This window comes from Ranitomeya variabilis, chromosome 4 (assembly GCF_051348905.1).
Source record: "Ranitomeya variabilis isolate aRanVar5 chromosome 4, aRanVar5.hap1, whole genome shotgun sequence".
Lineage (NCBI taxonomy): Eukaryota > Metazoa > Chordata > Amphibia > Anura > Dendrobatidae > Ranitomeya > Ranitomeya variabilis.
The window spans coordinates 51,043,186-51,060,584 of NC_135235.1; the positions used below are offsets into that span (position 1 = coordinate 51,043,186).

General features: G+C 38.1%; 1 protein-coding gene across 1 annotated transcript in view; it reads left to right on the forward strand.

The window, feature by feature from the left end:
• Positions 1-17,399, forward strand: part of LOC143769709 (alpha-2-macroglobulin-like protein 1) — a 289,826-nt gene that overhangs the window by 202,291 nt on the left and 70,136 nt on the right. The window contains exons 25-33 of the mRNA XM_077258495.1: positions 365-437; positions 5,253-5,409; positions 8,857-8,925; positions 9,352-9,514; positions 12,369-12,520; positions 12,949-13,164; positions 13,297-13,424; positions 15,023-15,113; positions 17,066-17,134. Coding sequence (XP_077114610.1) covers positions 365-437; positions 5,253-5,409; positions 8,857-8,925; positions 9,352-9,514; positions 12,369-12,520; positions 12,949-13,164; positions 13,297-13,424; positions 15,023-15,113; positions 17,066-17,134 — 1,118 coding nt within the window. The remainder of the gene's footprint in view (positions 1-364; positions 438-5,252; positions 5,410-8,856; positions 8,926-9,351; positions 9,515-12,368; positions 12,521-12,948; positions 13,165-13,296; positions 13,425-15,022; positions 15,114-17,065; positions 17,135-17,399) is intronic.

A 17,399-nucleotide genomic window follows, 5' to 3' on the forward strand; every position in this document is an offset into this window, starting at 1 on the left:
GTGTCACAAAATAAAACAATGTGAAAGCATCCTTATGCTTCTCAATGAAACATGTCTCACAGTCTCCAGTGTCCAGCCAGTAATGACCATGTCAAACTGCCACACAGTATTGGAACCCAGTTGTCAATGTCTCCTTACATTTTCAGGAGTAATAACAAAGAAACAACAAAAACTTGAATTTTTATTATTAAGAGAATAGAAAAGTATTTATGACAACGGATGTAACAGGAGAGCTGAAAGGTCTATTTTATAGTACATTGTAGCATAAATCTTTTGGCAGAAATTCATGTTTTGATTGAGAAAGGCATGAATTGTATAACAAAATATATTATTTGTATGACTGTAAAATATTTTCTGTCCACAGGCTACCAAAAACAGCTCACACATAGGGTAGAAAATGGATCCTATGCAATGTTTTATGGTGATGGAAATATTTGGTAGGTATGAAAAATGAACATTTATAGTGAGCTTACAGTTTTTGTATTTTGAGCTCCTCACTAAGAACAGTGTGATAATTAGTGTTGAGCATTCCGATACCGCAAGTATCGGGTATCGGCCGATACTTGCCGTATCGGAATTCCGATACCGAGATCCGATAATTTTGTGGTATCGGGAATCGGTATCGGAATTAATATCAATGTGTAAAATAAAGAATTAAAATAAAAAATAGGGATATACTCACCTCTCTGGCTGCCTCTGGCGGTTACCGCCGTAACCGGGAGCCATTGTACCTAAGAATGCGTGCTTGAAGGGCCTTAGATGAGGTCACTGCGCTCTGATTGGTCGCGTAGCGGTCGCGTGACCGCTACACAACCAATCACAAAGCCGTGATGTCACCTAAGGTCTTTCAAGCGCTTGAAAAACCTTAGGTGACGTCACGGCTTTGTGATTGGTCGAGTAGCGGTCACGCGACCGCTTTGCGACCAATCAGAGCGCAGTGACCTCATCTAAGGCCCTTCAAGCGCGCATTCTTAGGTACAATGGCTCCCGGTTACGGCGGTAACCGCCAGAGGCCGCCGGAGTGGTGAGTATATCCCTATTTTTTATTTTAATTCTTTATTTTACACATTGATATGGATCCCAGGGCCTGAAGGAGAGTTTCCTCTCCTTCAGACCCTGGGAGCCATCAGGATACCGTCCGATACTTGGTGTCCCATTGACTTGTATGGGTATCGGGTATCGGTATCGGATTAGATCCGATACTTTGCCGGTATCGGCCAATACTTTCCAATACCGATACTTTCAAGTATCGGACGGTATCGCTCAACACTAGTGATAATATAATGAAGTTATTTATAAATCAGCGTCACTGTTTCCAAAAACTTGGCTTGATCACATCAGACATTTGTTATATACGACAAACGTATTGCCATGATGAACACAGCCATGTAATATACAATTGCGTACTAGCTCTGAAGTGCAGTACATGCCTTTGATTTGTAAAATCCAACTATAGAAAAAAGAGTAGTCAATTAAGTAGAGATGATCGAATCTTTTGAAATTGAAATTCTCCAGGTACAGCAAATTTTTCCCCAAAAATGTAATTCACTGCAAATTGCCAGTGCTGCTAAGCCTTTAATTACCCAAAAAATGATGTGTAATACTTTAAGGTTTCCTAAAACTGTATCAAACCCCTTTAGAGCTCTTCAATGTAAAAACAGCCATAAAAATCTCAAAGTGACTTCAGCATATAAATGGATGGTAACCGCTGGGGTAACCAAAAGCCGGTTTAGCAACACACAGCACTTACAGTCTTTTTAATTAACTTTTTAATTAAAAAAAGTCCAAACAATTATTTTTTGGGGGGACAGATACCTGCCTTGCAAGTGTTTATACATTGGCAGTGCAAACAGAAGAAGTCATTTTCTTTTTCACAAGGGTGGCGAGCAAAAATTATGAATTATCATTGGGGAGTATCAAGAGGTTTGACTTTGCTAAATGAAAAAACAATACATTTTTCCAAGATTTTCAGATTAGCAGACAGCAATACATTTTCTGGATAGATATATTTTTTACAAGACATGCAAAAATTATCCCTATTTTCCAGTTTTCTAAATGAAGAAACAATGGTGCATTTTCAAAAGTTGAAAAAATTATCCCTTTATTTAGGTAACAAAACAAGTGAAGAAGCTCTCCATTCTAAACCGAGAGTGAAAAAAATATTCCTTTTTGACATCTGCAATAACTTTGCTATTAAAAAAATTACTAAGCAATCACAATGGTATTTTATCAAGCCATCCTAAAATTATCCATTTATTTACTGATCAGAAACAGGATAGCTATTTTCAAAGGGACCCAGTAATGACTTGTCAACAAACCATGAACAAATATCCATATATTGGGTGCAGTTTCATATTTGTGTACTTTGAGAAGAGTGCGCTTCCCAGCAACAGTACAGTACAGCTATACAACTCCCTCTACAAGCATGGGTAGATGTGCTGGGCAAGTGTCTAGCTAAAGTGGCAGCAACAGTTGCCCTTGTAGAAAATGATGAAGCAGTCAAGAAGATGTTTCACAGTTAAGGTCCAGCTCTGGCAGTATTCATCATCCGACGCCTGAGCTGTAAATAAATAATTAAAAAAATGGCTTGAGTTCCCCTGTATATTTGATAACCAGCCAGGCAAAACTCACAGCTGGGGGCTGCAACTCACAGCTGTCAGATTTGGTAAGACTGGTTGTCAAGAACAGAGGGGTTCCCACACTGATTTTGTGAATTATTTAAATAAATAATTTAAAAAAAACGGTGTGTGGTCCGCCACATTTTTGATAACCAGCCTTGCTAAAGCAGACAGTTGGGGGCTGGTATTCTTAGACTGGCAAGAAGCTATGGATATTGACCCCACAATCTAAAATTAGCAACCCGAAGCTGCTCAGAAAAGGTGCATCTATGAGATGTTCCAATTCTGGCACTTTGCCCAGCTCTTTCCAATTGTCCTGTAGCAGTAACAAGTGGGGTTCATATTTGTGGGGTTGGTGTCACCTTTGTATTGTTCACCACAGTGACATTCTCCCAGTGAACTGTGGTGATCTCGCCTCTGCACCGTGAGACTTTTTCTCACTGTGCTAGCAGTGATCTCACTGGAGGGAGGTCACCACAGTTCAGGGGCCCAGCTGGGAACACAGTGACTGACAGTAACCTCGATGATATCACCACTAGTCACTGATGCTACACTCGCAACAGCTCATTCACCAGTGGTTCTCAGACAGTCACATCTTGGCACCATCCAGGTTGAAAACTGTTTATCCCCCACACATGGATTATAGCGTGGGACAGCTAAGGGAAATTGTTGTTTTTATTTTTGTTTTATTACAGAAGATGAGGGATTCAGTGGAACTAGGCGTTATGTGAGTATAACTGTGTTTGCTATTTTTTTCAAAAAATTGAAAAGTGTGTTTTGATTTATTTCAAATAAAGGAGTTTATTCTGGGTGTTTATTTATAATACAACTATAGAACTAGTAATGGATAGGTGAGGTGTCTTATAGACGCCTCCTAATTACTAAGCCGTGGGCTTGATGTCTCCGGACAATACAAAGGTGACATCAACCCCACAAATATGAACCTCCCTTGCCACTGCTACAAGGAAAAGCTGGGCAAAGCACCAGATTTGGCACATCTAACAGATGTCCCTTTTCTGGGCAGCTGCAGGCTTCTATTTTTAGGCTGAGGGGGCAATATCCATGGCGCCACACCAACCTGAGAATACCAGACCCCAGCTGTCTGCTTTAGCAAAGCTGTTTGTCAAAAATGGGGGGACCTCATGCCATTTTTAAAAATTATTTATTTAAATAATTTTATAAATCTGAGTCGGTACCCCTCTATTCTTGATAACCAGCCTTGCTGACAGCTGAGGGTTGCAGCTCGCAACTGTGAGTTTTGCCTGACTGATTATCAAAAATACAGGGGAACCCATGCCTATTTTTTTAATTATTTACAGTGTGGGCGCCGGCTGATGAATACTGCCATCAGTTGCTCCTGCTCTCACTGTTATTAGCGGCAGCATGCATTGGCTGATGGGAGCTGTAGTCCCATCAGCCGACAGCAGTGACCAGAGATAAACTTTATACCTTCTATCACAGATTCGGGCTCACTCTGTCTTTTGACAGCGTGGGAACTGCAGCTGTCTGACTGGCGGTGATGATTTTACCGCCGATCAGAAGCAGTGTTTGCCGCACATGCACATGACAGCGTGGCAAACACTGGATATTTCGGCCCCCCATTCAAGTGAACAAGGTTCGGGTCTGGGTACTGTTCTGGTACCTGAACCAAACTTTTTGTAACTGTTCAGCTGAACCCGCCAGACCAGAACATCCAGGTGTCCGCCCATCTCTAGTTGTATGACACCCATGGAATGGAAGTAAAAAAATAGAAGTAAAGCTCTGTTCAGTTCACAGCCAGGGCTTAAAGTGGAAATGGCAATACCAATTGATATAAGGGATATCCAAGAGATATAAAATAAGAGGTAATATGTTCATTTTAGTAATCAGACATATGCCAAATTACATACAGATATTATTGGACCATGGGTTGTAGTCCACTTGTATAGACTTCAGCAAATTTAAAATTTAAGCTTGAATGTATCTGGAACACTTGTAGAGAGGTTTATGCCCAGACATTTTTGTGATTTCGAGGCCCATCTGAGACTAAAGGAGGCTTCTAGTGTGCTTATTAAGGACATTGTAGGCAAGATATTCAAAGCTTTCGATTTCCAAAGATTAATTTTTAAATTTAATAAGATGGTAAAAAATCTAAACTTAAACATTAGATTGGGAAAGGAGTTTACAATCTATGTTAAAAAAAGTCACCTTCATATGTAGCTATTTTAGTGTTTGTATATGTTATTAGTTCAATTATGTCAAAGGAAATGTTTAAGAATGATTATAAAAATCAGGGGTGAGAAGAGACCACCGTGATGTGTCCCATTTTGAATAGGGAACTGTTTTTGAGAGGACACCGTTCACCAAGACATGAGCTTCGAGGGGTAATATATAGATAGCTAATCAATTTAAACAATTTTAAGACATAAAGCTTTAAAATATTACTCCATAATAATACAACTTACTAGATTAAAAGCTATCTCCATATTACCTGAAGGAAGCATCATGGGGGTAGGCTTTAATTTGGATTTATGGATCAAATTCAAAGCCTTAATGTGCCTCACTACTTACCGTGAACCCTGCTTGGTCAGCTAGGATAGATATGATGTTCTAATCCTGTACAATTCCTTTAAATGTGCAATGTTCTCCTTGAAGGATCACTGCATTTGTAGTCAAGGTTTACAATGGGGCGAAGAAGTTCATTCCAATTGATGAGAAAGACATTCAAGATTCCGTGGATTGGCTGCAGAGCAAACAACTGCCTAATGGCTGCTTTGAAGTCGTAGGAAATTACTTTAACAATTACCTAGAGGTAAATATTGATTATAATTATAAGTACTAACACACAAAGGTTCACAATTCATATACATGCAAAATAAGAATGCTAAAAAAAATAAAAATAAAAGTGTTAATAGTTTATTTTTTTATCCATGAACAAAAATCAACAAAAATGCAAAGTGAATGGAGACACTAAAAATCTAAATCAAATAAATATTTGGTGTACCACCTTCTTCTTTCACAACAGCATTCATTATTCTAGGTACACTTGTATTTGTGCACAGTTTTTGAAAGAAGTCGCCAGGGAAATTGTTGCAAAAATCTTGCAGAACAAACCAGATCTGGGATGTAGGCTGGCACAAATCCTTCCATATTTTCATGTAATCCCAGAGTTGATGATATTGAGGTCATGGCTTGATGTGGGCCATTACTTTTTGTTCTTTATGCAGAAGATCGTTCTTAATGACATTGACTGTATATTTGGGGTCTTTGTCCTGCTGCAGAACAAAGTTGCAGCCAATCAGATGCCTCCTTCATGGTAGTGCATAAGAGTCCAAAAAAGTTGGGAGACTGTGTAAAATGTAAAGAAAGCAAGAATGGAATGATTTGAAAATCTCTTATAGCCATATTTTATTTACAACAGAACATATCAGAAGGTGAACATGAGATATTTTTATCCTTTTCATTTGTTCACCTAAAACTACATCATATTTTTACTCAATTCCTACAATTTAATATAGAGAACCAAATAAAACAAATGAGTAAAAAATATTAGATTTTGTCATTTTTAACTGATGAAAATGATGCACTATCACCTGTGTTAGTGACAAACGTAGGTGATCCTTTTATATTAGCAGATAATTTGAAGGTGAAATTTACTCTTGTCTTATCAATCAGTGGGGTGACAATCAGGTGTGAGTGGGCATTCTGTTTTATTTAATGAACAAGAATCAAAGTCTTATTTCACAACATATCTTTTGTGGAATTAGGTCAAGTCACAAACAAATGACATATCTGAGGACCTCAAAAGATGAGCTATTGATGCTCATTAGGCTGGAAAAGGTTAAAAAAAAACTATCTATAAAAAGTTTTACCTCCACCAGTCCACAATAAATAAGATTGTGTACAAGTGAATTAAATTAAAGAAAGGGAATTCAATTAAAGATCATTACCACCTTACATAGGAGTGCCCCACCATGAAAGACCACTCCAAGAGAATGGCATATAATAGTCTATAAGGTCACAGAGGAACCCAAGGTTACCTGTAAGCAAATAAAGTCTTCTCTTTCATTAGCTACTATAAATGTTAATTTGAACACAATCAGGAGGACACTGAACAACCATAGTTTACACAACAGGATTGCATGGAGAAAGCCTCTACTCTCCATAAAGTACATTGTTGCTAGTGATGATCGAGTGTACTCGTTGCTCGGGTGGTCTCCGAGTATTTATGACTGCTTGGAGATTACATTTTCATAGCCTCAGCAGCATGATTTACAGCTATTAGACAGCTTGATTACATGTTGGGATTACCTAGCAACCAGGCAACCCCCACATGTACTCAGCCTGGCTAATAGCTGTAAATCATTCAGCTGCCATGATGAAAACATAATCTCTGAACACTAACAAATACTCGGAGGTCACCCGAGCATGCTCGTGAAAACCCGAGCAATGAGTACACTCGTTCATCACTAATTGTTGCCCATCTACCGGAAGCCTTTTTGAACATTTTTTGTGGATGGATGAAACTGATATAGAGCATTCTGTTTTAAATGAGAAACGTCATGTTTGGAGAAAGAGAAAATACTGTACTATGCATGACAGTTTGAAAACCTCATGCCATCAGTGAAACATGGCGGTGGGAGAATCCAATGTCAGGCCTGTTTTGATGTATATGAACTGACATGGCTTGCGATCATTGCTGGAACAATGAATTCTGTTTTTTTTTTTAGTAAATTCTAAAGGAAAATGTCAGGACATTTTGTCCATTAGCTGAATTTAATAAGAATGTGGGTCTTGTAGCAAGATAAAAGTTAATTTTCGCCCAGCAGTATGGGTCTAAGTGCCTGCATTGGGCAGGTTCAGAACGCTATTAACCTGTAGATTAACATTAAGACTGTTAGAGTCCAGCTTCTTAGTACTTTAGCAAACACAATCCTGGAGGTCTGTACACCTCCACATAGAAACATGTGTGACAAACAGGTCCCATTTTACAATATGAACCACACTCAGAGGTGTAGATATGGTTAGCAGCCACCCTACCCTAACTCTTTACTACTCACATTAAATCCTGCCCTGTCATGACCTATTAACCCCTCTTACTACTATGTGTACTAGAGCATTACTCCAGGTTTACATTACAGAGGACAACGACCTCTGTGATACATATCTCCCATCCACTATGTGTTCGGCAGCTACCTTACAACACACACACATTTGCACACAGATTGTTTTAGACTTGTCTGATCTCCCAAATAAAATTGCAAAGCTTCTCAAACATTTGCCCTAATTTATGTCAATAACTCTGTTCATGATCTCTCTAAAAAATCTTCACAACTGGCTGAGTTCTATCTCCTGCAGCAAGGCGCACACCTCCATAAACTATCGGATAATCCTTATTCTTCTTCCGCTTAACTTTTTCCTGTTTAGACAGCAAAGTGTCCTCCAGAAACTATACTCTTCTCCTTTCCAACAACATGTAGTGATTTTTATCCACCCCTTGCAGCTTGCTTTTATTGGATTCTGCATGCAATCAAGGAATTTCAGTGAGTGCAGTAGAGTCAGACAAATGTGCACTACACACTTACGGTACATATTCCATTCTCTTAGGTAATGTGATATAACCAGCAGATCCTCGAACTACCTAAAGATCTTCATGATGTACAATAACAAATTATACTGTGGTACCATGTTAACCAGAAAAAGCGATGTGAATACTTTTCTGCGCAATGATGACAAAAGTATTCTCTGAGTGATACCTTTATTGGCTAAGCAGAAAATAATATATGTTTGCAATCTTTCAGATCACAGAGACTCCTTCTTCAGTATATATATTTTTTTAAATCTGCAGTAAAACAATTCTTTCAACATTCTTGAAAGTAAAAAAGAAACTGCAAAAATGCTTAGTTTAGATTCTGTAATGTTTTTGTAGCATTTTTGCAGAACTTTCTTTTCAAAAATAACTAAAACTATTTTTTTTAAATATTAAATAAATATGGTAGGCAAAATGACGCAAGAAATCTACACCAAAAAAATCCTGCGGAAAAACACTGCTAAAGCGCTGAAAAATGGGTATTTTGAATGTAGCATTGTTACTACAGTGAACATAGCCTTACAATGGATTCACTATCTCCCTAGGTTGCTTAATTTAAGAAAATGTTTGGACTCACTCGAGTTTCCGCTTATATGTAGTCCTGGCAAATCCTAAATATATGCACTGCTATGATAAAGTTAAGTTTTCCAAACTTTTTTTTAACTATAGGAAGATGGCGAGATTGCGTGCACGGCATACGTCACTATCGCTCTTCTTGAACATCACAACGTTTATAATGTGAGTAATTTTCTGCTCATTTGCAAAACTGTTAAGTTATGAAAAATATTGGAGTTTTAAGGAGTTACAAATCTTTCATTTCTAAAAAAAAAGTCTTAAATAGTTATTGCCACTGTGTATATTTATTAGGCATATCCACAGGAACCCGACCTTCCAACTCCAGAATGGGGCTGTGTTACACACCGCTGACGCAGGACAAGTGACCGCTCATGCACAGTTTTTTATTAATTTCCATAGGAGTTCTGAAAATTGCCTGGAAACTGCAGAGCACTTGTAGAAATTAATGGCAAGAGATGCATTTGATTGGTCATCTCTCCTCTGTCAGAGGCACTCTGCAGTGCCAGCAATGGGTGTTAATGTGCTTTATACTATATATCTAATATGATGTCTATGAAAATTGTGCATTATTGTTTATATCGTGTTTAGGGAAGTATTGTGGAAAATGCCCTGAGCTGTCTTAGGAAGTCAGTGGACAGTGTTAAATCGCTGCATACCCAGGCTCTTCTGGCGTATGCCTTCACCTTATCAGGAGACAGCGAGCTGAGACAAAAGACCCTGGAGAAACTGGAACAGACCATTGTAAAAAAAGGTGCGAAGAAGAAATTTATGTACAAATTTCCTATTAAAGATGCACCATGATCAAAGTTTTTATCCTATTAATATATTACAATCATCATAGTAAATAACACTGTGTACAATTGCTCATTTTGCCTTTCTACCTAGCTAATGCTTCTCTTTTCTCTGCTCTATGTAGAAACAGGAGGTCTCTTGTCCCTGCATTTATCATTCCCCTCTTCAACTCCTGACCTAGCTGCTCCCACTCCCCCTGCCATGGACTTTGCAGTGATTCATGATTCATGCAGGGAAAACTGACCTTCTGCTTCTACATAGAGCTTAGAAGGACACAGCATGTTAGATTTTAATCACGGGATGCCATAGACCTAATAGAAAAGAGAAGAATTGTAAATATGTGAACAAGTTACTGGGATGCAACACGCAGCTAGAGATGAGGCAGGAGTAACCAACTAAGCTATTTATTTTCCTAACACGGAAATGAAGGTGTCAATTATGGAGACAGTCAGTTTTTTGGGTGCAGGGTATCGAGTCACGCAATATTAGCAGTCATGTCAATAGCAACAGTATAACAGTTCAATATCTTATTCTCTATTCAAACTAACTGTCTCTCAGTATGTACGGCACTTTAATTTTCTTCTTTAACTTGCACTTGTGGCACCCACAACATTAGGCTTGTCACTACAGTAAGTCTTTCAAACATTATCTATTATTGTACTGGCATTAACGAGGGTCACGGGTACTTCACACTATGCCGCAAGTTTTTAGTAGCCAGTGTCTTAATACCTTATGTGAGCTTTTCGCACTGACCAGCCCCAGTCCCATCCACAGCTCTGCCCCAGTCCACACCCTGTACCATACGTCTTACACCAGAAGTTGCGGCTCAGTTCACACGTATCTTCTGGTCACCACAGCAGATGATGTCCTGCTTGTCTCTGTCTCTGGCCACTCCTCAGTCGTTCTATCTCTGCTTTCCACTGCTTACACATCCTTCCTCTGTCACAGACTGGTGCCACCTGCCTTCCCACCTTGACACTCCACCCTTTAATATTTGGTAACTGCACCAAAGCTGCCACTTGACCTGGTGCTCTCTTCAAATCTATTCTCCCAGGAATGCTTCTTCCATCTTCCAGTTCTACCTTATCCACCTTACTCAGTAGACACCGACATCTGGACACAAGTGCCGTGGAACTTTGATGAACCTTATCTTCGACTCTCCACCTTCTTACAAGCACACAGTGCTATATAATATAATGACCGCAATATATTAAGAGGATAAAAATTTAAATAAGCATGCCCATTAACTTTTTTCTCTTTATATCTGTGCATATGTGTATGTATTGTAGTGTCAGTGTGTTGACATGCTCACCTATCACCATCTTTTCTGTTGTTATTGGTCCTCTTCTGAGTCACATGACAACAATTCAGACTATCCAGATCACACTGTGCTCCATGTGAAAGCCACAAGTCTCTTTTAAAATGTAAACATTTGGAGCCTCATTCTGGTGCTTCATAGACTAAGATTGTAAAAGTCACTTATGTGACATAGAGAGCGCATTGTGATCTGTACAATCTGAAGAGCTACCTCATGGCTCAGAAGAGGACCGGAATGTTACTGGATATAGTATAAATTTTTGTTAGGTGCTGAACACTCACTCAAACTGATAGTGTTACTGTCAGAGGTAACGTCATCCTGCTATGGCTGATATGAGTGATGTGCCATATAATCAATAACACTGTTTTCCCCCCACTAACATGCTTGGTGGAGACAAAAGAGGTCAGTTGTGATCTTTGTTTGACAGCACTTTTGGTGGAGACAAAAGAGGTCAGTTGTGATCTTTGTTTGACAGCACTACTGCCCTAACAGCTAATGCCAATTGTGATGCTTGGGCTCTCACATTTTTAGCAATAGTATGTGTTTTTATTACAATAAATTATCAACTGCCATTGCCTCTTTTACTTATACTATACATTTTGTATGACACTACCATTAACTTACGACAAGCTTTCCAACGCCAATTATTCAACACTTGACAAAAAATATGTAGCAAGTAATGCCACATAGGCAGGTACACATACAGAAAGCAAAATGTGGCAGCAAGCCCAGTATAGATGAGGCATATATGATTGTCAATTTCAACCAGTAAACCAGTTATTCAAACCCAGACCTGCAGTTACCGTAATTGTCTACATTTTATTTTGCAATTTTTAGTTTTTTAGAAAAATCAACCCCTTTTCCCCAAAATTGCAAAATAGGAAATGTTAGGTTTGTACATGTCCAAAAAAACAGTATTTAATTAATTCTCTCATCTCTTTTGGCCATTATCAAAACTACAGCTTTACCTCCAGCTGGCTTGAATCTAAATACAGGTTGTATTCAAGATAGTGTTCTCAGAAATGTATGTTGCAAGCATGTCAGAGTATACAGTTCACACGTAACAATGATTTAATAGGCTGTTACCCTTAGAATTCTGTTACCAGCTACCTGTACATAGAGACAGCAGTAGACACACACAACGTGGCCCCATTATAAAAATAAAAGTTGATACATAAATGTAGGAAAATATCAACAAATTAAGTTAAAAAAAGAAAATGAAAAATAAATGAAAAGTGTAAAAGAAATTAATACAATTTTATCTGATATAAAAAGTGCACACCTCCTTAAACTAACATATTCCAATTTTGATATAAAAGTAATTTTAAATAGTTGACACAACCCAAACATGTTTTTCAGTGTAACTTCTGTAAGCCCCAACATGCAGGACTGTATCTGCTGAAATATAGCTACTAAAAAATTTAAATAAAGTAAATTATTGATTTTTAGCTACTACTCTCATAATTATAAACGTTCTATGAATTCTAAAAAATAGGTGAAGACGGAGATGTTGAGACGGCCTCATATGTTGTTCTGACTTTGCTTTCTGATAAGATAACAACCATGAAGAATCTGGAAGACAGTGTGGATATCATCCGTTGGATGGTGAAACAGCAAAATCCATGGGGCGGCTTCGCTTCTTCTCAGGTTACCATTTTTTTAGAATTGTTCTTTTTTTCTTGCAGCCGACACAATCATATATAGAAAATTTTTACTGCATTTTCAGCATGGGACATTCTTAGACTAATCTTTTGTGTCATCCTTTAGACATCTCTCCTGAAAGCGTAATAAATGAAATAACAAATTTAATCTATTAAATAACTGTTGTCTGAAGGCTTCTTTGATCGGCCTACTCTTATTTTTTCCCAAGCTACCCATCATATACATGTTAAAATCCAATTTTTAAACTCCTTCTTTTCCCCCAAATCTTTCAAGGGATAGGAACTCTTGTGTGTTCACTGGCTTATCCCAGTGTGCACATTAAGTTACTGTCGAAATTTTGGCTAAAATTTTTTTTTTTTTTTTTTTAAATTTCAACTATTGTCTTTTTCTATATTTTGCACTTGGTTCTGTAGGACACAACCATCGCTCTCCAAGCTATGGCTAAATATGCCAAAGCCATCTACCGCAAAAAGGGGGATTCAACAATAACAATTCGTTCAAAGTCTGGATTCGCACAGGACATCCATGTAGACAAAAGCAACAGTCTTTCTGTACAAAAGGTTGATCTTCCAGAAATCCCTGGAGAATATAGTGTCAGTGCTACAGGCGAAGGATTTGTCTACTTACAGGTAGAAATTACTAATTACTATTCCACCAAAATTAAACTACCAAAATCTGAAATCAATATTGTTGGAAATACAGCTGATGATGGTTTCCTCCCAAAATGTTTAATTCTTGATATTTTAACCATTTATTCACAGTCACATTTACATTGCAATGTTCTGCCTGAGGAAAGTGAAAAAGGATACTTTTCCTTCAATGTGAGCACGGAGCCGTCTCACTGGACTCATGCATCTAAGAAAGAGTTTAATATCCATGTGGACGTTCGGTAAGTTGAAAGATGCCTGGAATTAGTTGCCAGTACACAAAATGGTAATGTGACAACTAGTGTTGAGCGATACCTTCCGATATTTGAAAGTATCTTTATTGGATTGGATCGGCCGATATCCAAAAAATATCGGATATCGCCGATACCCGATACCAATACAAGTCAATGGGACACAAATATCGGAAGTGATCCTGGATGGTTCCCAGGGTCTGAAGGAGAGGAAACTCTCCTTCAGGCCCTGGGATCCATATTCATGTAAAAAATAAAGAATAAAAATAAAAAACATGGATATACTCACCCTCGGACGGCCCCTGGCTGTCACCGCTGCAGGCATCTGCCTCCGTTCCTAAGAATGCAGAGTGAAGGACCTTCAATGATGTCGCGGCTTCTGATTGGTCGCGTGATCGCTCAAGTGACCGCTCACGCGACCAATCACAAGCCGCGACGTCATCGCAGGTCCTACACTAACTGCATTCTTAGGAACGGAGGCTGCCGGTTGCACGGCTGAGGTCCGGGTCCGTCGGAGGGGTGAGTATATCCATATTTTTTATTTTTATTCTTTATTTTTTACATGAATATGGATCCCAGGGCCTGAAGGAGAGTCTCCTCTCCTCCAGACCCTGGGAACCATATGCACCGCACACGCCTGGGAACTTATAGGAACTTCCGATTCCGATTTCCGATATCACAAAAATATCGGAACTCGGTATTGGAATTCCGATACAGTGAATATCGGCCGATACCCAATATTTGCAGTATCGGAATGCTCAACACTAGTGACAACGTCTCTTATCTATACAAGCTGCTCAGCCAAAAAATACAGAAATTTACAATAAAACATAAGTCATTATTTAAAGGGTTTTATCCACCACACATAATTAATATTGGCATGTCAATAGGATAGGTCATTAGTTTTTGATTAGTACAGTGACCCACATTATCCTGTGAATAAAGGGCCTGCAGCATTAGTTAAGTCAATGTAGCGCAACTTCACACACTTGAACCACTTCAATTGCTTCTCAAGATTGACGTAAGTTCCTGAAAGTAGACCTCTAATAATAATATTGTTATGGTCAGTGGTGTAACTCGAAACTTGTGGGTCACAATGTAAAATCTCCAACAAGGCCCCCATTTTTTACACATCTTTAATAATATGTGGCATCTCTTGTGAGCCAAAGACATCTGTTGGACATCTCTAGGCTCTATGGTCCGGGTGCGATTCCAGCTCCTACACCCACTATAGTTATGTCCCTAGTTATAGCTCGTCCTAGTGATATTCCATAACATTACATGATGACAATACTCCTTTAATGGGTTTGTAATCGAAACTACCAACATTATACAGGAGGTCCCCTCTGTAGACTAGAGCAGGTAAAAGCAGCTCCTGCCATCATGAGATCACCTTATATATACTTACATGACTGCTACCTAATACTACAGTAATACCTCCCCTTCGGTCACTAGACCTTCTCCACAAAGGTACTGTCCACTAAAAAATTAAAACTAAAGCAACCTGTTATCCTAGAGGCTCTCTTGACTTTTCTTCGTTCCATTCTTATTGTCTGTATATAACAACTTTTTCTTTCTAATCTCCTTAGGTATTTAGGAAAACGAGAAAACACAAATATGGCGCTGATTATAGTGACGATGGTGTCTGGATATGTTCCCGATAGAGAAAGTGTGAATAAGGTGAGAAGCCTGACGGGGGATTCAGTTGGTTGTGAAGTAGTGAAATGAATATGTAATAATAATCTTTGTTATAGCCTGTATAATAAAATATTGGTCCTTCGTGCAGAAACTCGTTCAATTAGATTCCAGCTTTATTTTTATTTTTTGGGGCAAGACTTGGCATAAAATAAGTGATCGGAATGATTGTAGGGGGCATCACAGTTGCATGTCTACAGCTCTTAAACACTTTAGATAGCTGTCGGCCTATAGATAACTCTCCCAAACCATCCAGACACAGGGGGAAAGCTTGTCTCCTGAGTTCTCTGTAGGAGAGCCACCACAAAAATGATGCTGAAATTTAGGAGAATGGATCCTTCTCTCCCCTAACATCATCTGCTGAGGGAGCGTTGGGAGGACTACATCAACATTAGAAAGTTGGCCGAACATCCCGATACTGGAGGGTTTGGCCTATTTGCCTTCAATGTGTATGAGGGCTTTAAGTCTCCTTGGTACAAGAGAAATGTGAAACATTCTGGGTTTATCAAGTGTGGTAATAGATGTGAAATGAATCCTGTTATCAATTAATACTTCTGTAGATGGGAGCCAATATCTTCCTGTTGGCAATGTCTTAGCTTCCACTAATGGAAGACACAATCAAGATTCACAAAAATATTCTACTGTTGGTTGGTAGTAAGGATCTTAACCCCATGAATGACTTTCTTTAATAATTCTCACTGGAAGACGAGAAGTGTTGCCAAAATTATCAGAGTGAAAATAGCGCATGATAGAATGTCAGAGTTTGAGAAAATGAAGCATTTTAGAAAAAGAAAGCAGTTGTATGAGGTCAGGAAAAAAAGCTCTATTTTTCTACATCTACAAGATGTACCTAAAATTGCAGCAAAGTTTACAAATATATTTTACTAATCTTAGATACTGTAACATATTTAAGGAAGAAAAGTAATACTGCTACCACATTTGAAGGATAAGAACATTTTATAAAAAAAAATCTAATTTTACTTATTGAAAGGTTAACTTAGGAAGCATTCTAACACTAAGCAAAAGTTCAGAATTGCTGTATAACTACTTTATTTTTATGGCAACGTTCAAACTTATGTTGTTGGGCACTTTGATGCACAAATGCTATAAAATTGCTGTTATTTTACTTTAAAATGTTGCAAAACATAATAATAATTCTGTATGACAAAATGTTACAAAAAGTTTTGAATAATTTTTAATTGCTATTAGAGATGAGCAAATAGATTGGATGTGAATCGCATTCTTGTCACATTTTATAAAAAAATTCACTGGATCCGGAGAATTCAAACAATTTATGTTTCGATTTGTATGAATTCCCAAAATGCCCAACGCTATTTACAGAATGGAGAAGATTACAGCATCCATATATCTTGGGCAGATTTGACCTCGGGCTCACAGTGGGTGGGCTTCCCTATGATATCTTGCAGCTATCACATGGTACAGCACAGCCAATTAGAAGAGACAATCATAGCCAGTATAAAAGCTGAGACAAGAATTGCACAGCAGCCACTTTGCGGTGAATCTGAATAATTAGAAGACATCACAGCCCACAGTTTAGCAATAGAATTAGGGAAAGAAGCCCCCAATCTCTGAATAATCTGTACAGATTGTGTTTAACAGAGAATAAAGCTTACCATTTTTCAATCCATAGCAATACTTGTCGAGATTATATTAACATGACGAAGGTTATGTTTGGGTTAATCAACATGAATGAGGTAAGATACAATCATAGGACATCTCAAAGAAGTATACACATTTTTAGGGTTGAGTACCTATAATTCAAACCAAATTTATTCATCAATATTTATTTATTTTTTTTTAAATTTCACCCAAACTGACAAATTTGAATTTCTAAAGATTTGCTCATCTCTAGTCACTATTATTGCTAATTGATATCCTTGCAGAAATGACATTTACATGATCCCTTTTTTGTTTAGCTGAAGAAACATCCTTTGGTGGAAAGAACAGAAATATTACCTGAAAATGTTACTATTTACCTAAAAAAGGTGAGACAGAATTCTTCTTATAAAGCATTGGATGTCATTGAAACAGGTTTGATTATTGAGGCCTGATATATTCATAGATTGTTGCTTTAAAGGGAATATGAAGAACAAAAGTAACGTGTTGTTTAAAGTTTTTATGTCACATGTATTTATTTTACATTTTTGATAATTTTTCTCTAATTTCTCATGCCATGACCCCTGAGCCTCATACTTTCTATTACATATTGATGGCTCCTCAGCAGTCATCTTGTTTCCATGACATGCAGTA